Source organism: Sciurus vulgaris, assembly GCF_902686455.1.
Source record: "Sciurus vulgaris genome assembly, chromosome: 1".
Taxonomy (NCBI): domain Eukaryota; kingdom Metazoa; phylum Chordata; class Mammalia; order Rodentia; family Sciuridae; genus Sciurus; species Sciurus vulgaris.
Genome location: NC_136461.1, coordinates 102,513,574 through 102,535,319, shown reverse-complemented (window position 1 = coordinate 102,535,319; position 21,746 = coordinate 102,513,574). Strand labels below are relative to the sequence as shown.

At 35.5% G+C, this 21,746-nt stretch overlaps 2 protein-coding genes across 2 annotated transcripts in view; both read left to right on the top strand.

The window, feature by feature from the left end:
- PTPN22 (protein tyrosine phosphatase non-receptor type 22) overlaps positions 1-8,502 on the top strand; it is a 71,983-nt gene extending 63,481 nt beyond the window's left edge. The window contains exons 21-23 of the mRNA XM_079135344.1: positions 943-973; positions 3,977-4,054; positions 7,052-8,502. Coding sequence (XP_078991470.1) covers positions 943-973; positions 3,977-4,054; positions 7,052-7,116 — 174 coding nt within the window. The 3' untranslated portion in view covers positions 7,117-8,502. The remainder of the gene's footprint in view (positions 1-942; positions 974-3,976; positions 4,055-7,051) is intronic.
- A 918-nt stretch (positions 8,503-9,420) lies between these two features.
- Positions 9,421-21,746, top strand: part of RSBN1 (round spermatid basic protein 1) — a 47,934-nt gene continuing 35,608 nt past the window's right edge. Inside the window, exon 1 of the mRNA XM_079135362.1 lies at positions 9,421-10,174. Within this exon, the coding sequence (XP_078991488.1) occupies positions 9,469-10,174 (706 nt within the window). The 5' untranslated portion in view covers positions 9,421-9,468. The remainder of the gene's footprint in view (positions 10,175-21,746) is intronic.

Sequence of the window (21,746 nt, the reverse complement as noted above, 5' to 3'; positions counted from 1 at the left end):
GACTCTCCTACCCTGACTTCCTGAGTAACTGGTATTATAGGTGTGTGCCGCCATGCCCAGCCCAAATGGGAGCATTTTCACTGTTTTTTTTTTTTTTTTTTTTTTTGGTGGTGCTGGGAATTGAACTCAGGGCCTTGTGCATGCAAGGCAAGCACTCTTCCAATTGAGTTATATTCCCAGCTCCCTCACTAAGATTTTTGAATCATAAATTACTTTCTAAAAATCTAAAAATTTACAAAAAACAATTTCTTAACTATCTATTATATGGAAGATTGTAGTTCTCTTAGGTATTAGGAAAATAGATGTCATAAAAGACAATTGCCTGCCCTTGAAGAAAGTATGGTTAATCTCTTGGAACAGAATACCTATCTGAGACCTATATGAAATTATCATGAATAATAAAATAAGAATGGAACAGATTAAAAGCATACATGCAGAGGAAATGTAAAGAAATTTAGGTGGGTTCCTGGAAAAGATGCTTCCATAAAGGCAGCTGAGGGCATAGGTTTGCTGAAAGGTGAGAAAAGGAAGTATCATGGTTACAGTATGGGAGTAGGCCTCAGTGAACTGAGTACAAAACATGATTGGCTGGAAAAAATTCTTGACTGGAATGGGAAGGATTATGTATCATTGCTATATGCAGAAGTCATTGTGGGTTCTGGAATGCTCCTAATAAAGGAGAGAAGTGGAAAATTCATTTTCACTCCTGACATTCTAATAGCATTATTTCTAAATATGTGGTCTTATATGGGTGGTAAAAATAACAAGATAAAACCAAGTGGTGATTTTGCACTGAATTAAAAATAGCAAGATGAAAAATAACTGCATTTTCATTGTCATTTTTAAGGAACTTAGTCCTTTTTACTTAAATTTATGTCTGTCAGACTAAAATATTTTCAATTTTACAGGGAAACAAACTAACCTTTTTCTTCACTTTTGTAGAGTTTGAAAATTTTGAGAAACATGAAAAAAAGTAAGTTTCTGTGTACTTATTTTTTAGACTATCTATCATTTATAATTATGTAATTTTCTTTATATTATCTCCTTGTAGAAGAAATGAATACTATCATTCCTAAAGAGAGCCTCTGCAGGGTCTTATGGATCAGAGCACTCACTCCTACACATTGTACTTTGCTGGGTTCCACAAGGTTAATATTGGACAGGGAGCAAGGGGACTGAATGTTTTTTGTGTATAGACAGAATAATAATTAGTACAATGTTTGTTTGATTGTTTTTGGTACCGGGGATTGAACCCAGAGGTGCTTTACCACTGAGCCACATCTCCAGCCCTTTTTATTTTGAGAGAGGGTCTCTCTAAGTTTCTTAAGGCCTTGCTAAGTTGCTGAGGCTGGCTTTGAACTTGTGATCCTCCTGCCTCAGCCTCCCAAGCTGCTCGGATTATAGGTGAGCACCACTGCACCCAGCAGTACAATGTTTTGTACTTTCTACCCATCTTAAGATGCTGTCATACAAGTATGTCACTTAAAATTCCCAGAAGTCTAACTTTTTTGAAAATAGTCACAGCAAAGCATATTGTGAAACAAATGTGTTGATTCAATGAAATAAGCAAAGCATTGACACATTTCTATTTTTATCAAATATTATTAGCAGGAAAAGTCTGTTGCTTACTATTTTCACTATGTTGTAATGAAAATAAAACTCACTTTTGAAACTTTGAGACATTATCTTAGAAATCCTTATTTACAAACAAAGTACATAAATCATGGTGATATACCTCTTACAAATTTGATCAATTTGGTTAGTCAGGAAGGAATAAACAGTTATTATACAAGAGCTACAGGGAAGGACAAAGAGCACTGAGAAAACATGATTTCTAGTCTAAGTAAGAATGTTTATGGTGGAATGTTACTTTATTCTTCTGAGTTGGTACTAGCTATAGACTACAGAGTGTTGATAGTTTGCTATCATTTGCCATCATACTGAACCTCTAACATGAACTGATTTTTTACCCATGATGGCTAAAGAGTGGTTGTACAATATATCCTCATCATTCAAAAGAGAATTTAAACATTTCAAAAGGAAAATTTGGTAGGAAACAGGGGAAATTAAAGAGCCAAGAGCCAAGAAATTAGTGAATTGAGCCGTCAGCCAAAGATGGATTTGATCTGCTTAGCTTATAAAACACCCAATTTTCTTTCTCTAGATATAACACTGTCTTGGGATATCAAATAAAGAAACTACAGACTCCAGGTAGATTAATGTTAGCACAGCTTCAGGATATGGTGGAACTCTTAGAAGACTAGAACCTAATTTCTCATTCCATAACTCTCAGCTTTGTTTCATTCTGTGATAGCTTTTACCATGTTTTAGGCTTGTGACAGAAAAAAAAAAAAAAAAAATTAGCTCTTTCCAGGTTGCTTAAGCAACAGTCTGATGACCAGTGCTAATTGGGTCTGATTGTCTTGACTAGGTTCATTTGCCTATTCCTGAATCAGTTCTTACCAATATATTTAATATTAGGCAAGATAGTATCCTACCTGATATTTAACAGTTGTTACATGTAGACACTGAAAAATCAGAGAGAGAACAGACCTACACATCTGGTATGACCATGCCATTGTACCAAGCATACAACAATGAAAATTGACCCTAGTTATTAGTCATTTCATTGATCTAAAGGTAGAATCAATTCACCTATTAACATAAGAGGGAATGCATGTTGGACAGATAGAATAAAAATAGCTTAAACAAGCCAATATGCAAAATGGCAGTTCCCTCTAATATACATATACAGAATCTTCTTTGCTTCCTTTGTAATAAATCAATATTTCCCTTTGGGACAGGTTTTTTTTTCTTTCTGAGGGATGTTTTACATCTCTCAGTTTACATCCAAATCTAGAGATTATTGACATCTCCTGAATTTCCTCACCTCATGTCTATTCTTAGTGCTAGTGCTTGGGACATTGTATTATTTAACTGAATATGAGTGAAATCTACTATGTATTCCAGTAATTTGTATTCAAGTATGTCTCAGAAGGGGAAGGTGTTTCTAGAATTGTAATATTATGTATATGCAAACACATGTATGCACTTTTTGCATTGTATTTTTAAGTGTTGAAAATTTAAAAATTAATGATCTCTCTCCATTTTTAAGCTCTTTGTCAGAAAGTATATGCAAACCTGAAATTCTTTTTCATTTGTAAGTCAGTGAATGTGCAAAATTTTCACTGGATTGTTTTCAAAAGTGGGCAGAAACTGATACATGTGCATACTAAAGTTCTGGGAAGACAATTATATTTTTAAGCCTACATAAGTAACTAAAATAGCAAACAAAGCAGAATAACAGTGCTTGTGGAAGACTATGATCCTAAATTAGAATTATTTATGGTGGGAAAAAAGTAGGTTGGAAAGTGAAGTGAACAGTGAAAAAGATTCCAGGAATAGAGGATAATGTTAAGAAAAATCAGACTTGCCATAGATGATTTAATGTGGAGATTTAGGAGTGTACTAAGAGTAGAACAAAACAAGATGGAAGTCCAAAGCCAAAATCTGAATCTCCTAATAAGTTGATTCATTATATATAATGGATCTTATTCATTTGGGGATTTTCCTTAGTATTAGGCTTTACTAAATAATCTTATGCAAAAAACAAAATAAGGGCTGGGGTTGTGGCTCAGTGGTGGAGTGCTCGCGTAGCATGCACGAGGCCCTGGGTTTGATCTGCAGCACCACATAAAAATAAAATAAAGGTATTGTGTCCACCTACAACTAAAACAAAATATTCAAACAAAACAAAAAGCGCTCTAAAAAAAAAGAAACAAGTCACATAAATGAGATTATAATGTCAAACCATCTCTAAGCATCTATATTTTGTTAACATTTGATGCTGATAAATTTATTTAGCAGTGCTGGTTACTCTGGAGGAAATGTTTAATCTCAACAATTATATACTTTTGATAAATAGTAATCTGAGTCTATCTTCATTTTTCCGTTATGTTTTTTCTTTTCATTACAGACATCTGTAGTTCTTCCCCCTCAAGCAAGTCTGCAGAATCTGTTCAGCCAAATAACTCGAGTTTCTTTCTGAATTTTGGTATGTGCTATTTTATGGCAGATTTTTAAAAAATAATGTAAATTATTCATTTATACCATGAGACAACTTTAAATATGATGTAAGGTTACATGCATAATCTCAGGTACTTTTTTTTACTTCGGTGCTCAGAATTGAACCGAGGGCTTCACATATGCTAGGCAAACACTCTACTACTGAGCTACATCCTCAGCCCTTAGCTACCTCCTAATATCTCATATAGGACTGAATTGTTTAGCATATGTGGAAAATAAAGCTAGGCAACCAACAACTAAATTATTATGCCAGCATGCAGTAATTGAACATGACCAGCTAAATGAATAAACTGAGATGCTGTAATAATCCTACTTAAAAGTTATAAAAAATGTGCAAGTGATAAAAAGAACAGCAGTTGCTACTGTCTAAACATATAACTTATTCAACAGTAGATGAACCACAATTCTGACAGTTTCAAGGAAGTGCTTGACTATTTGACCCTGAGTATAAGTGTAAAGTTAAAATGATTTTATATTATTTTAAGCATTACATTATTCTATATGATATTTATGATACCATGTAAAGTAGCATCAGGTATAACTTTTCTAAGTATAGCAATTAATGTAGGATATTACTACTAAAATCACTATTAACCAAAAAGCAGACACCTGAAAGGATCTGGGAGATCCCAGAAGTTCCTGGAACCACATTTTGAGAACTGCTACTGCTCAATGGTACTGTCCTTATCTGTATGGTCAAAATTTGGTTGTTACCACATTCAGATTTCAGGTGGAAGGAAGAGAGAAAAACATGAGAAGATGTGGTTTCTTCTTCCTCTTTTGGTCTTAAGACACTGGCCTACATTCCCTTTCAGCTTACATTCCCTTGAAGAGAGCTTAGATGTGATATAACTAAATTATGAGAGACTGGCAAATATTAATATTGCTGAGCAGACACATACATGTAATTTTATTTCTGAGGAAGAAGCAGAGAAAGATTTTGGTGTAGAAGCAGCAATCTCCATGCCTAGGTTATGGCCCCTATCTCAGAGAAAATATTTAATTAGAATCTCTGGAGCTACTTCTTTGGCTTTTAAATTTTGTCTGGTTTAAATATTATATTTTTAAAAGAGTATGGTTGTACAAAATAATTGTTAAAAATATTCATTTAGAATATTGAATAAATTATGGAAAAAGCACTAAAACTTGCCCAAGACACAAATGTTTTCTGCTTCTTTCCTGTCTATAAATCAGTGATACCACTTGAGTAACTCAAGGTCCACCAAACTTTAGAACAGTCTGTTGTATGAGGATAAAAGATCAGAGTGCTACCTCCACATTGCTTCTTCTCAAATATGCCTAGATTTGAACAATTTACCTACTTGAAAAGCAGCACTTTTATAAAGAAGGCAATAAAATTGTAAGGATATGTTACTCAAAATTGTGGTTTATTTTTCTTGAATTGACATGTAGGGAAAAAGAAGCCTTCTCAACACTATTGAGAATTGATCAGTGAGATTGAATTACATATATATATATATTTATAATAATATATAATAATAAATGTACATATCCATCCCTGAAGTTTAAGATACTTGAAGTGGTCAGGAAATACCTTTTTTTTTGGGAGAGGGGCATGTACCAGGAATTGATCTTGGGGGCAGGGGCACTTGGCCACTGAGCCACATCCCCAGCCCTTTTTTTGATTTTATTTAGAGACAGAGTCTCACTGAGTTGCTTAGCACCTCACTTTTGCTGAGGCTGGCTTTGAACTCTTGATCCTAAGCCATTGGGATTACAGGCATGGGCCTCTACACAGGCAAACATGTCCTTTTATTCCCAACCCTCTTGGGTTACAGTCGAGATTACCTGTACACATAAGATGATTTTTGACTATTATGTGCAGCTACTTAACCTGAATCATTTGTTTTGTTATCACTCAGTAAAATGTACTAGTAGTAGACTGATACAACTCCCCCAATATTTAAAATCACTGCTAATACAATTTTAGTGATTTCCTCTTTTTTTTAAATCTTCTTTTCTCCCTCCCTACTCTTCTACTCTTCCATTTCTGATATAGTTTTTTTTTTTTTTTTCTTTAGGTTTAGGTTTAGGTAACTTATGAGTGGTTACTAAGTATGAATGATGAAATTAAAAGTTCAGGGATATCTGAATTTTCCATTCATTTTCAATTTAAGCACCTAAAGTTGCTAAGTGCTAAGACGCCTTAAAAATATACCACTATCAAAGAAAAGACATATATTGCAAGTGATAAAGAACCAATGTCATTAACGTGCAAATCTTTTGAAAACACCAAGAAATAGCCTTCATTCTGTTTTTCAACTTTGTAAACAGTGTATTATAATACTGGAATTTGTTGTTACATATCTGTATAGCACACAATATAACAATATAGTTTGATTAGTTCCATTCCCTAGTACTCTCCCTATCCTTTCTCTCCTTCCCCAATAGGTTTGATTTTTTGAAAGATTTTTCTCATCCTCCTTCTTTGTGGTGGTAGGGGGTGTGAGTTTGAGGAAGAAAGATAAATTAAAATGATTATTTAATTACTAATACTAGTGTTTAGTTTTGTGAAATCAAAATTTCTCAGTTTTGTGATGATTGGTTAGATAAATGATATTATGCACTGAATTATCAAAAGCTATTATAACCAGCGTTCTTCATTCAATTATTACCATTATTAAATTTACGTATTAAATGTGCCCTACACATTTAAAATATTAACATTTGGGTTACATTGTGGATTGTCTAGCATATAGCAAGGCCCTGGGTTCAAATCCCAGCACCACAAAAATAAAATAAAAATTTAAAAAAGTATTGTATCGTTATCATTTAAGCTTTAGTTACTATAATGCTATTATAATCTATCATGAAATTGTTCAAAGATGCTGCCATACCCTTTGAAAATAATCCATGTACTTGCACATAATACATTCTAAAATCCAACTATTCACCTCTCTATTAAAAAAAATCTATTTTCATTCAATTTTATTTTTGTTTCCAGGTTTTGCAAATCGTTTTTCAAAGCCCAAAGGACCAAGGAACCCACCATCAACTTGGAACCTTTAATAAACTCTGAATTTATAATATAGACTACATCTGCAATAAAACTACTGGAATACACTAGCTAAAATAAATCTTCAATATTTATAATATCAACAATGAAGATATGCTAATGTGTTAGTAGTTTTTAACAGAAAAGCAATAGGCAAAAAAATGTCAGCAATTTGTATTTTCATATCTTACACTGGATTGGAAACTGCAAATAAAATTTTGTGATTTGAGCTTATGTAGAGAATGCTATATGAGAAATTTTAAAATTGATTTGTTTTTCTTTTTGGAAGTTGTTCTATTTTATTTTTCTAGATAAATGCACATTTTTTGTTTGTCTTGGGTTTTCTTTTCTTTTTTCTTTTTCTTTTTCTTTCTTTTTTTTTTTTTTTTTTTTTTGGTACTGGGGATTGAACTCATGGGTGCTTAAACACTGAGCCACATCCCAAAACCTTTTTATATTTTATTTAGAGACAGAGTCTGCTTACTTGCCCAGGGCCTTGCTAAATTTCTGAGTCTGGCTTTGAACTCTTGATCCTCCTGCCTCAGCCTCCAGAGCCACTGGGATTATAGGCATGTACCATCAGCCTGACTGTTTTGGGTTTTGCTATGTTGCTCAGACTCCTGGACTCAAGTGATCTTCCCACCCAATTCCCCAGTGCTTGTGTCTATAGGTACACACCATCTTGCCTAGCATAAATGTAAATTTAAGAGGTTGTAAGAATTAAAGTTTTATCTGTCAGAGTTTAGTATAAAAAAAAGTTTTAAAAAACCATCTTACAATTGCAGTACAAAATTACTGCTTGTAACAATAACTGTTTTCCGGGAGTTATTTTTACTTAAATGGATTATACTTCACACATCTTCCCAATTATTGTGGGAAACCAGAGTAGTAAGAAAAGAAGCTGTATTTAAGAGAATAAAATGTGCAAATAATGATAATAATTTTTAATAGTAACAAGATGTTCTACTACATTGGGGTAAATTTTAACCAAAGTTACTCAATTCACAATCCTAGAAAAGTAATCAGTGAAATAGCTATCTTTTGTTAATATCTTCATATAAAATGTCCTATACAAACATTTGCAATTTATATCCAACCAAAGGTATAGTTTAAAATAAATTTTGGTATAAACATGGATTTGTCTTAAGAAAATGTGTTATTTCGAATCTAATTTATGTAGCAAATAAGTTAGTGGATCATTATTATTACAAAGGAGTCCTCTTACTTTCCCTGATGACCTCACCTCTTATTTTAAAAGTTTGTAACATTTAGAAAGAGTATTACATATCATTCATCGGGAAAGCTAATCATAGAGCAAGCTGAACGATACATTGTTACCTGTGTATTGTAGTACAATGTACCCAATAGGTACAAAATAAACTTTTTTGTTTTTAAACTAACTTCAATGCATTAGTATTCATTTAGCTGAAGTAAAAATTTTCCAGGAATTAGTGGTATCAAACTACAGTAATTTTATCTGCTGGGTACATCACTGCAACCAATAATGTCCTTGCCAAGGACCACGTACATTAAAAGAATCTTAGGCAAAAGCCAAAGTGATGAGTTTCTAACCGAATTTCTGAGCAACAACCGCCCCTTGGTGAACAGCGACGATATTTGGAGGGTTCTCAGGTAGACACTTTTCTCAAATTTATGCAACTTAATACTTAGAACTTGAAAAGAAAATCTTGTTAAAATTTTCTAATTTCCACCTAGATTATTTTTTCATATTTGTAGGGGTACATTCAAAATAAATGCAGGGCTCTACCTTTCCCGCATTCGCGGGGCTGCGGCTGGTGGCGAGGCGGTCTTGCACCTGCCTTCGTACGCCAGTAGTAGTAACCAAAGCAAGGCCCCTGAAAATGCTTCCAACATTTCCGATTCGCAGCCCTTTTACATTTGGTAACAAAATTTCCGTAATTCTACATATTGCTAACTCCTCTTTTCCCCTTCATTTAATCGTTTTGTCAAGGGTAAAAGGCCAGAGATTCTTTTACCTCACAAAGGTTATCAAAGAAATGTGAAATTTTTAAAAGTCACTATGGAGACCACCTACTCCGTATAAAATGACGAAAGGGACAGGAAAACGATAATGTGAACGCGCCGCCAGACTGAAAGCCACTAACATTGTTTGGGCCGTTAAGGCGGTTGGCGGCAACTCGCCGGCCGGCGACGGTTGCGTCGCAGCCCGAAGCGTGACTCGGCGCACGCTCCCTCTCGGCTCCTCCACTCACAGAGCCGGGGACGCGGCGCGGGGCGCGGCAGAACTACCGCTCCCGCGAGGCTTTGCGCGGCCCAGGGCGCTTTACAATAGAAGCTCGGTTAGAGAGGCCTGCGGAGAAGCGCTGGGAACTGCTGCTTCCGGCATGTTCAGCTCCTCACGAAGAACGGCCGACAAGTGGAGGGCGGGGGAGAGACTCCAATGCCCAGCGGGCCGTGCGCGGGCGGCGCTTGCGCGATGCACGGACGGGGGGGCTGTCGGGCCATTTAAATGTGTGTTTGTGGGTGAAATGGCTGCGCAGGTCGGAGCAGTGCGCGTAGTACGGGCGGTGGCGGCGCAGGAGGAGCCGGACAAAGAGGGAAAGGAGAAACCCCATGCTGGGGTCTCGCCGCGGGGAGTGAAGCGGCAGCGTCGGGCAAGCAGTGGGGGGTCTCAGGAGAAGCGGGGGCGGCCGAGCCAGGACCCCCCTCTCGCTCCCCCTCACCGGCGCCGTCGCAGCCGCCAACATCCCGGGCCGCTGCCGCCAACGAATGCTGCCCCAACCGTCCAGGGCCCTGTTGAGCCTCTGCTCCTGCCGCCTCCGCCGCCACCTTCGCTTGCTCCGGCCGGGCCCGCTGTCGCTGCCCCACTCCCAGCCCCAGGCACCTCGGCCCTCTTCACCTTCTCGCCCCTGACGGTGAGCGCGGCCGGGCCCAAGCATAAGGGCCACAAGGAGAGGCACAAGCACCATCACCACCGCGGCGCCGATGGTGACCCCAGCTCCTGCGTTCCTGGCGATCTCAAGCACAAGGACAAGCAGGAAAACGGCGAAAGGACTGGAGGGGTGCCTTTGATCAAGGCCCCCAAGAGAGGTGAGAGCAGGCGAACTGCCCGAGCTGGGGCTCTAGGTCCCTCGTTTCCGATATCCCGCCCCTTTAGGATTGAAAGACGCCAAATCCCTGCTTCCCTCCTGCTGCTCTTCTCCCCTGAGCCCACTGGGGTGGACTCTGGACTTCAGGCCGTGGACACAGTTTGACCTACTTGAGGCTTTTCGCTCCGAGGCCGAGCTGTCAGTTACCAGCCCCCTTCGCAGTCCCCCGGAGCCTCGCAACGTTTGTTTTCAAATTCCGCAGGGTTTCCGCGCCGCGCTGTTTCTTGGCGTTGGATTAATAGGTGGGAAACTAAAAACTGCCTTTCTGAAGTAAAGGCTTGTCGCTAAAATCCCTTCTCCCTGTTTTCCTTCCTGGAAATCTTTGGTTTTTACTACCCCCTGCTCCAAAATATTCTCGGGTCTGGTTCGGGACTTTAATGAGTTTGATTTCTTACAGAGGTTACACAACTCACTGGTTGCCGTAATTTTTGCAAGGTTAAAAACAAAACAAAACATGGCTTCTGTTTTTTTTTTTTTTTGTTGTTGTTGTTGTTTTGTTTTTGTTTGTTTTTGTTTTTTGGAAGTAAAAATCCTTCAAACTTTTTTTATTGGCCGTTTGAATTCTTAGAATAGGGACGGGGGAAAGATTTTCTCTCCTTTTTGATCCTAGGGAATAGGACCAACAAAACCTCTGAAAAGAGGAAAGTGTGTAATAGAGGGGAGAAGAATTGCAGTTGCATTTTATTCTGTTTAGCACAATTTGGGAATGTGTGTGTAATTCCAGTAATCCTCAGGAATATTTAACCCAGAAAATATAGAGTTATTTAAGTAAGTGTGTGTTCTAGATAAATTAGGTTGGTCAAAATTAGTGTTTTCCTTTTCCTAATTACCTGTAGCATTTATTTTTGTTCTTTGTGGAAGAAATGAGGTGTGCTTTTAATTATGCCGTTTGTTCGTACTTTGTGTATGACTATATAATTTGTTGTATCTCCTCAAGAAAATTTTAAGATACTTCTGTGTGTCTTACTACTGGGCCAGTTTGGTTATTAGATATTAGTGAGCCATTTTTCAATATAAAATTTTGGAAGTCTTGCATTCTTTCCACATATTTGCTTAACTGAGCTAACCAGTTTTTTTTGTGTGCTACTTCCAAATACTGTGGTTAGGTACAAATGATTATTCAATAAGGATTTATTGACCAGAATTAAATCTTCCTTTTGTGGTATCCAGATTTCATCTTCTGGAATAGACCTTGTGGTAAATTGACAGGAGTGCCAGTTTCCACCACCAATATGCAATGATCTTTTATTTTTACCTTTATTTCCCACCTTTGTGTGTGTATGTTTGTTTATCCATACAAAGCAAGAAGGAGTCTTAGCAATTATTTGTTCTAAATTTGTGTTGTATAAGAAACCAAGACCCAAAACAGTGAAGAGAATCATCTAATTAAGTCACAGTTAATTAGTACCAAGTGTAAAAATTTTTTAAAAATTAAAAAGAATCAATCATTTGCATAATAAGCAGTAGAACCCACACTCCTGAATCTTAGTTCTAGCTTCATTGCCAAGCTGCTTGATTTTACTTTCTCTTATTCCTTTTTTCCCAGTCCTTTGCTTACCTTTTCCCTGTGCCTTGACATTAATAGTGGCAGTACCTGACTTTAAACAAGGATGTCTGACCTAACCCCCTTTTATGGTTGCAATGACATCGATCTCCTGTGAACATTGCACATACCCTGTGCTCTTTAAAAAAAGCAAACCAAGTCTCTAATCTAGTACTAATGAATAGAACTTTCACAGATGATGGAAATGTTCTCTATCTGTACTGTTCAATATGATAACCATGTGTGACTCTTGAGCAGACTTAGAAATATGGCTAGTGTGTCTGAGAAACTGAATTTTTAATTTTATTTAATTCTAATCTTTTAATTGGCCACATTTGGCTAGTAGCTTCCTCATTGGATAATACAGCTCTCAACACTATAGTTTGCCAATATGTAAGAAGAGGGATGGGTTAAGATTAGGCCATTTTACATTTTTTTGGCTGAGTGGGGAAGACTATAAGTACTCTAAATACCTGGTGTTTTAAAAGTTCTGAAAACTGTATTTGAACTGAGGGAGAAAACAAACTGGTTTGATGTCATTTAGTTCAAACTTGTGCACAGAGTTTGGTACTACCCCCATATGTTTATTTTGGTTACCCTTGTATACAGGAAGCATGCCTCTAGAGTTAATCTGAATTTCAGTTCTGGCTCTTACCACTTACAATGTCACCATGAGCAGATTGCTTTAACCTCTTTTTGACCTCAGTTTTCCCATCTGTAAGTGGGATTGTGGCATTTCATTTATAAGGTTGTTATATGGATTAAATGGGGTAGTGTAGAAAGCACTAAAAATAGTGTGTGGCTCATGGTAGGCACCTATTCAAAACTGACTTTTATTATTTGTAATGTTTGGTCCTTGAAGCAACTCTAAGATTAATAAGGAGAGTGGGTAGACACTTGTTACTTACAAAGCTATGTCTTCCTTTTGCTTATCATCAGATTTTTAGAAAGTATTTTAACTTTTTACTTTGAGATAATTATAGACTCACAGGAAATTGCAAAAATAGTAGAGAGAGGTCCTTACCTTTTACCAGTTTCCTCCAATGGTTACATCTTACATAACTATTGTATAATACCAACACCAGGAAGTTGACATTGGTACAATGTGTAGTGCTGTGCATTTTTATCATGTGTAGATTAGTGTAACTGCCACTGTAGTCAGGATACAAAAATATTCCATCTCCAAAAAGATTCCCTTTGTGCTATACCTCTGTAATTTTAGGCACTCCCTCTGTCTCCCCTCTCTAACCCCTAACAATCATTAATCTGTTCTCCATCCCTATAATTTTGTCATTGAGAATGTTATATAAATGGAATCATACAGTATAATAATCTTGAGATTCAGCATAACCTGAGATCCATTTGGGTGGTATATGTATCAATAGTGTTCTGCTTTTCTTGCTAAATAGTATTCCACAGTATGGATGGTAAATGTTTCCCCTATTGAACCATTTACCAACTGAAGGACATTTTGATTGTTTCTAGTTTTTGGCTCTTTTGAATAAAACACCTACAAACAGTTATGTTCAGATTTTTGCATGAACGTACATTTTCATTTCTCGGGGGATTGTAATTGCTAGGTCATATTGTAAGTTTTAAGGTTTTTTTCTTTTTTTAAACATACTACCATATTATTTTCTAGAGTGAACCAGTTTACAGTCCCACTAATGATGTATGAGAGATCGTTTATCCACATTCTTGACAATATTTGGTATTGTCACTTTTTTTTTTTTTTTTTTTTAGCTCTTTCAATAGTTGTGTGGTGATTTCTCATCATGGTTTGGTGGATAATGATATTAATCAACTTTTCATGTCATCATTTGCCATTTATATATCCTCATCAGTAAAATCTCTGTCTTTTGCCCATTTTCTAATCGAATTTTTTTATTATTGTGTTTTGAGAATTTTTTATTGAGCAGTCTTTTGTCAACTACATCATCTGCAGGTATTTTCTCCCAGTGTTGCCTGTCTTTCTGTCATCTTAAGATATTTCACAAGTAAAACAAGCAAAAGTTTCAGACTTTGTTGAAGTTCAATTTATTGATTTTTTTCTTTAATAAATAATGTTTTTGGTGTCATGTTTAAAGTCCTAAGGATTTTTCCTGTTTTTTTTTTTTTTTCCCTAAAAGTTTTATTGGATTTTTTTTTTTTTTTTTTTGGGGGGGGGTGCTGGGGATCGAACCCAGGGCCTTGTGCTTACAAGGCAAGCACTCTACCGACTGAGCTATCTCCCCAGCCCCTCCTAAAAGTTTTATAATTTTAACTTTCACATTTAAATTGTGATCTATTGAAGTTAGTTTTGTGTAAGGTTTAGGTTGTGGTTCTTTTTTCCATCAGTATCCAGTGCTCTGGCATCTTTTGTTGAAAAGATTATTATTCTTCCATTAAATTGCTTTTATAAAAAATGAGTTCTATGTCTGTTTTTGTACAACCGGTGAGGGAAGAGTTTTTCTTCACTTTTTAAATGGTTGCAGAAAACCTCATAATGTGAAAATGACATGAAATATTTCAATGTCCAGAAATAAAGTTTTATTGGAACATGCTCTGTTCATTTATACATATTGTCTATGGCAGTTTTTACACTATAGTAGCAGAGAAGAGTAGTTGATACAGAGACCATGTGGCCTGCAAAGACTGCTATCTGGTTCTTTTTTTTTTTTTTTTTTTTTAAACATTTTTTAGTTGTCAATGGATTTTTATTTTATTTATTTTTATTTTTATTTTTATGTGGTGCTGGGGATTGAGCCCAGTGCCTCACACGTGGTGGGCAAGCACTTTACAACTGAGCTACAATCCTAGCCTTATCTGGTTCCTTATAAGAAAGTTTGCCAGCTCCTGAACTGAGTAAGAGACATGATCCTACACAGTAGCCCAAGAGCACTCAATCCAAATTCATGGGTAGATAATTACAAATCATTAAGATCCCAGACATTAGAAGTTGTTCATAAATAGTTGAAACAAAAATTTAACTCGTAAATGCTGTGGTAGACTTGTTTCACCTGTAGAAAAGGAAGTAAGTGATTTTCAAAGAGGTGAAGTAACAAGCTTGAAATTTTTAGTTAATGGTAGAACTGAACATTGAACTCAGCTTTTTTTTTTTTTGACTCATCTCATGGTCCAGTTGGCTTTTTTCTTTCTGCTATACACGTTGGGATTGATAAGTAAAGAGATATTAAAATGTATTTATTTTTTATGAGCAGTAGGCTCAAGTCTGACTAAACTGACAGCTACCTGTCCTTTGAAACCTTAATTTTTCTCTTACTACCCATAAAAGCATAGAACAATCAAAAGGAGTGATGCTTTTTAAATATTCTTGGTTAGTACCTTTATGATTTTAATACTTTAGTATATTTTTAGAAAGGAAAGGAAGGGGAGATGATCCCCTACCTCTGTACATTGGTGTCATTAAATGACAGGATTGCTCTTGCATAGAACTCCTAAGTCAATAATGTTCCTTTCTCATATTTTTTTGCCTTTGATCAGTGACCTAAATGCTATCACAGGGATAGTGTTCCTAAGCCAGAAGTTAATGGAAATTTTTGCACTGTCAAATAGACATTGACAGGAGTTTTGAATCTGGAAACAGTTGATTGGATTTGGAGATAGGGATGGAGAATTATTTGGATTATAATGAGGAACAGGCAGATTATCTCTTTTATCAGGTAACAGTTAACAGTGTCTTTACGGACTGACATTTCTTCCTGTCCACCCAGAGAGGCAAAAATAACTTCAAGTGAGGTGTGAAAACGCATCTTTGTGATCATGCAAAATTATGTAATGGGTAATAAGTAAAATATTTGTGAGTAAAGTAATAATCCACCTCAAGTCCATTAGTTGTACCTACCTGATGATTTAATTGATCATCAATGGGAGTGTTTCAGGGAGGGGTCGAAAGGGGAGGCAGAACAGAGAGAGTGAAATTTGTAGTGCATGGTATTGGAAGAGTTTGAATTTTGGATTTAAGTGAGAGTTTTGATTGTCATCTACTAACTTTGTGACCTAATATGTTAAATACCTCATGTTTCAAACTCTTTCCTTCTCTGAACAAGGATTTCTTTATTCATTTCACTGGTTTGTTGGAGGATTAAAATGAGATAACATACATGGTCCCTAGCAGACACTTGGTGAACAATAATTTTCTACCCTCTTTCAGAGATACTTTCTTCCACTTTATGTTTTTCTCTTTTGGTATGCCATATTGTGCTATCAGCCAGTAGTTTCTATCTCTAATTTCTAGAATTGTTGCCACTTATTTTGAGGAATGTTACCTAATACTTTTATTATGAATAAGATGATCAAGATGATAGGACCTATACATCAGATACTATGATGAGGGCCTTATAGTCATTCTTTCCTTTAATACTTAAAATAACTCTGAGATAGACACTAGTATTAATAATATTTTATGATGAGAAAATTGAGGTTTACAAATTTTTTTTTTAGCTTCCCGGAGATCTTAATAAGCAGTAGAGCAGAGACATTAACCTGAGTCTTAACTGTAAAGCACCTGCTCTTATCTTAAACAGCACACTCTAGATAACACACTCTGCCTCCAGAATTCATCTGTTTGGGTGAAAAAAAACCAGTAGTTAACATATAGTGAGTATTCGTTATGTTCTAGGACTATGCCAAATACTTTAAATGCACTACTCTGCAAATTAATTTTATGAGAAAATATTGTTTTCCCCCCATTTTACCAATGAGAAGTAAGGTATAAAGATATTAACTCACAAAAGGTTATGCTGCTTCATTCATTATTGGTGGAAATGCAAAATGGTACAGCTGCGATGGAGGACAGTTTGGTAATTTCTTACAAAAGTAAACATGCTCTTTCTATCTGACCCAGCAGTTCCACTCCTTGGTATTTACCCAAAGGAGTTCAAAACATATGCCCACACAAAAAACTGCATATGGATATCAATAGCAGCTTTATTCATAATTGCCAAAACTTGGAAGCAACCAAGATGTCCTTTAGTAGATGAATGGATATATATAAACTGTGGTAAAGACCCTATGCATTAGAACAAATGAATTATGCTTAACCTGAAATACATATTACTAAGTGAAAGAAGCCAGTCTGAAAAGGCTATATACTGTATGATTCTAGTAAAATTACGTTCTGGAAAAGGCAAAATTAGACAATAAAAGACCAATGGTTGCTGGTGATGAGGGTAAAGGGAGTTATGAAAGGCAGAACACAGAGGATTGTTTAGGGCAGTGAAACTACTCTGCATGATACTGTAATGGTGAATCCCTGTCATTATACATTGTCCAAACTCACACCAAGAGGGAACCCTAATGTCAACTGTGAACTCTGGTGATATAAAAGTGTAACTCTGGTGGGGAGTGTTGATAGTTGGGAGAGGCTATGCATGTACAGGAATGTATAAGAAATCTCTGTAACTTCTCAGTTTTGCTGTGAACCTCAAACTGCTCTAAAAAATTGGAGTTTTAAAATGAAAGGGGAAAAAATAAGATTGTACTACTAAAGAAGTAGTAGAACAGTGTTTTAATCTTACCCAGCTCCTCAACATCAGAATGGAGTGGGAAGTAAGGTAAAGCAATGAGAAAAAATAACAAATGATTTGCAAAAATTTGGCTTTCAAAGTGAGCAGGTTTTGTTTTTCTTTTTTATTGGTTTTTATATAGAACTGGAAGAACTCTCAAGAAGACCAAAAATAATATATTTTCAGAAAAAAACTTTAGTCCTTTTCTTTATTATAATTAATAATGAGTAAACAATTCCAATTGTTTTGTTTTTGCAACACAATCATTTCTAGGAATCAGAGGTACTCTATTTTCTAACGTATAATTCAAGTGTATGAATGTTGTTATGAATGGTGTTTAAGTTTTGTAATATTGGAAAGCTAATTTTTGCATTAATGAAAACCATTCTATAGTGTTATATTAAATAAATTGTGCTGCTTAATAATTGATAACAGCATATGTGAAGGTATTACTGATAGTGTTATATATTAATCTTAGTTATAATGATGTTTTTAAAGACAGCAGCAATTTATTTCTTAAACCAATGTTTGTATTTTCCTTTGTAGAATTACATACTGAGTCTTTTTATATTGAGTCTTACAGTTAGATGCGTGAAAACTTTCCTTAATATAGGTGCAATGTAGCTCAGCTTCTTGTCTGTAAAGAACTGATGTCAGGGCTGTGGATGTAGCTCAGCCGTAAAGTGCTTGCCTAACATGCACAAGGCCCTAGGTTTGATCCCCCAGCACTTCAAAACAACAACTGGGCTGGGATTGTGGCTCAGTGGTAGAGTGTTTGCCTAGCCTGTGGAGGCACTGGGTTCCATTCTCATTCTCAGCACCACATGTAAATAAAATAAAGATCCATTGACAACTAAAAAAATATTAAAAACAACAATAACAAAATTGATGAAACAAATTTAGCTTTCACGCTATGGGGATATACTCAAAATCTGACTTCCTGAATACATTCTCTATTGGAAAACTAAAACACTACCAGAAGTGGAAAGATTGTGAAGCCCCTAGACATTCGACTTTTAAATGTTTTTAATTCATGGAAAGGCATTTGGTATCTCTCTCAAGCAATAATGGCCAACTTTCCACAAGAACTTCCAACAACTTGTGGATACTTATGCCATTCACAATTAATTGCCTCCACAATAACTTGAGAATAAATTTTGTTTGTTCATGGAAATTTATCAACAAGCATGGAATAAGTAGTCTCAAATTTTTCCATTAAAAAAAAAGGGAAGTTTTCTGTATCAGCCTTAGAAAAGAGGAAACATTTGAAAAACAGGATTTGTGGGAAGATAGATTGGAATTTATTTCATATTTAAACTTTTTAATCATATTGGTATATGAAATTATGTTCAGTTTAAGGCCCTTTTAATTTCCTTGTACAGTTTTGTTTTGTTTTTTCCCTCTCTCTCTTTCCTGGAGATGGGCCATATTGGATTAATTGAATGGTTTTCATGTAACTAAATTTTGGAATAAAACCCAAAGAGATTTAACCATGTTAGAAATACCATAAGGTAAGATGATAGTAATCTAGATAACATGTTACATTCAAGACCATTCCTTCTTGGTGTTAATTTCAGTGGCAGATCTAGGTCACAGTTCATCTTCTGCATACCAAATACCTCTTCTGAAGCTTAAAACAACAAGATCTATTCAGAGATATTTTCTTTTCCTGTGGAATTGCTAAAACATTTAGTGGAAGGTAATTAGGGACTATTTTTAAATTGGTCTAACCTTTATATTTAATGGCATTTAGATGCTTGGAAGAATTGCCTAAATTACTGATTTAGTATCAGGAAAAGTATTTAGATTAATTTTATTTGGTAAGAAATATAAATGACTTGCTGAGTTTTAACTAATCAAGGACTTAATATTGTATAGGATAAAAAATTGACTGCATTTTCTTACCATTTTAAGCAACCTGATTATGTGTATGATCAAGTGATGTTTGCAAATGAAGTTTTTTGTTGTTGTTGTTGTTCTTTGCAGGGTTGGGGATCAAACCCAGGACCTTGTGAATGCAAGGAACTCCACTACTGAGCTATAATCCTTCTGTAGGGTTTTCTTTTTGTTGTTCTTAAAAGCAAATATTAGACAGTGAAATTTATTTGCTATCTATACAGCTTAAAATTTTTGACTTGAACTTTGAAATAGGTTTAAATTTTTAGAAATATTTCAGTTGTAGGTGGACACAATATCTTTATTTATTTATTTTTATGTAGCACTGAGGATTGAACCCAGTGCCTCACACATGCTAGGAAAGTGCTCTACCACTGAGCTACAACCCCAGCCCTAAAATAGGTTTAAATTTTATAGAAGGTTTTATAACTATTGTACTGTCTGGTGATTTGGACTGATTTTATATCCATTCTTGCAAGTGTCATGTATTTATATATTACACCAAGCAAATTATTCTTTTTTTGTTAATTTTTTTTTTTTTATTGCTGTTGATGGACCTTTATTTTATTTATTTGTTTATGTGTAGTGCTGAGAGTCAAAACCAGGGCCTCATACATGCTAGGCAAGCACTCTTATCACTGAGCCTCAACCCCCAAGTAAATTCCTTTTTTTTTTTTTTTTTTTTTTTGTATTTTTAGTTGTAGATGGACACAATACCTTTATTTTATTTATTTATTTTTATGTGGTACTGAGGATTGAATCCAGTGCCTCACCTGTGCTAGGCAAGTGCTCTACCACTGAGCTATAACCCCAGACCCCCAAGTAAATTCTTTACTTAAAATTATTTGAACTTGTTCTTCCCAGATCTAAGAATAGGATTAGTTGGAATATGTTTGTTAACACTGAATTACTTGAATTATGTTAGAAATATTATTGTTCGGTAGATAAATACTATACAGTAAATGTTAGACCAAGCTTAAAGGCTTAAACCTAGATTTCTTGCTAGGTTTATTTTCCAACTAGTAAATCAAAGATGCCTTTCTCTTTTGGATATGTCAATCTATGATAAACCTTCAGAAATTAAAATTTAAGTTTTCAAATTATATAGTAATATGCTTATTATAGAAAATTAGAAAACAACAAAGCTAGACATTTATATTCCTACCACTCATGCCATTAATACCACCCTACTGTTAATACCTTAGTATATATTTCTCCAGATATATATATATATATATATGTAATATACATTGTATATTACATATAGAGATCAAGGAAACTTTTTCCTTTCTTTAAGTCCTTTGTTTCTCTCTAGAATATTTCCTCCTAAATCTTCATATGCTCATTTTATCCTATAATTTAGGACTCAGTCTAAATGTCTCCTCTTCAGAAGAGTTTTCCCAGCATCTAGAAAAGCCTACTTGTTTTTTATTACTACCTGGTACTTTCTTTTCCTTGTTCAACCAGATTATAATATTTAAGAGAGTAAGGCTGGGCATGTAGCTCATGCCTGTAATCCCAGTGACTTGGGAGGCAGAGGCAAGAGGATCACAAATTCAAAGCCAGCCTCAACAACTTAGTGGGCCCTAAGGAATGTAGGGAGACTCTGTTTCAAAATAAAATAATGAAAAAAGGACTGGGGACGTGGCTCAGTGGCAAAGCACCTCTGGGTTCAATCCCTGGTACCAAACCAAACCAAACAGAAAGAGTAGGGATTGTTTCTATCTCATCCATCATATCCTTAGTGCCTAGATGTATACCTGGCAAAATGGTAGTTACTTAATGTTCAAATGAATGAAAGTCTAATATAAAAATGGGATCAGAATGTACCCTAGTGCTTTGGAAAGAAGGTAAGATATATATCACTCAGCTTAGATTGCTTACAGTGTAGAGAAGAGGTGAAAAATTAAATATGTGATAACATGGAGTATGGTAAGTGCTGTGGTAGGAGTACAGTGCTACGGAAGCAGGGAGAAGGAATAGCTATTGCTACATATGCCCTTAGGTAGGTAGGAGTTATTAAAGTAGACTTTCTAGAAGAGTAACATTGTAAGCATTTTGTAACCTTGTAATTTGTATGTCAGTCTTTTCATCTATGGTGTATAATGGCCAGGTAATATTTTATAATGTATAACTACCAAGGTTTAATCAGTCTCTGATTATTGGGCATTTAGATTAGTTTTTTGTTGTTTTAAATAATACTGTCATTGATATCCTCATAGATCTTCAGTTATTTTCTTAAGTAATTTTGACTTGGAAGTAGAGATCCTGGGTCTGAGGATTGTAAATATTTTCAGGACTTTTGATATATATCACCAAATTGCCCTCCATTGAAGTAATATATAGTTTATCATTCTAACAACAATACTTGAGAATGAGTTCTGCTACTAAGAAACACCTCCCTCAAACAAATGAACAAACAAAAAACCCATGTACCAAAAAACTATGATAGTTTCATAGGCAAGATTTTGTCATTTTGTCTTACAGCTTAATTCACTGTTGTTTGATTAGCCTATAGATAATTTACAGACTGACAGCAAATATGACAAGCTTCAATTTAGATTTTA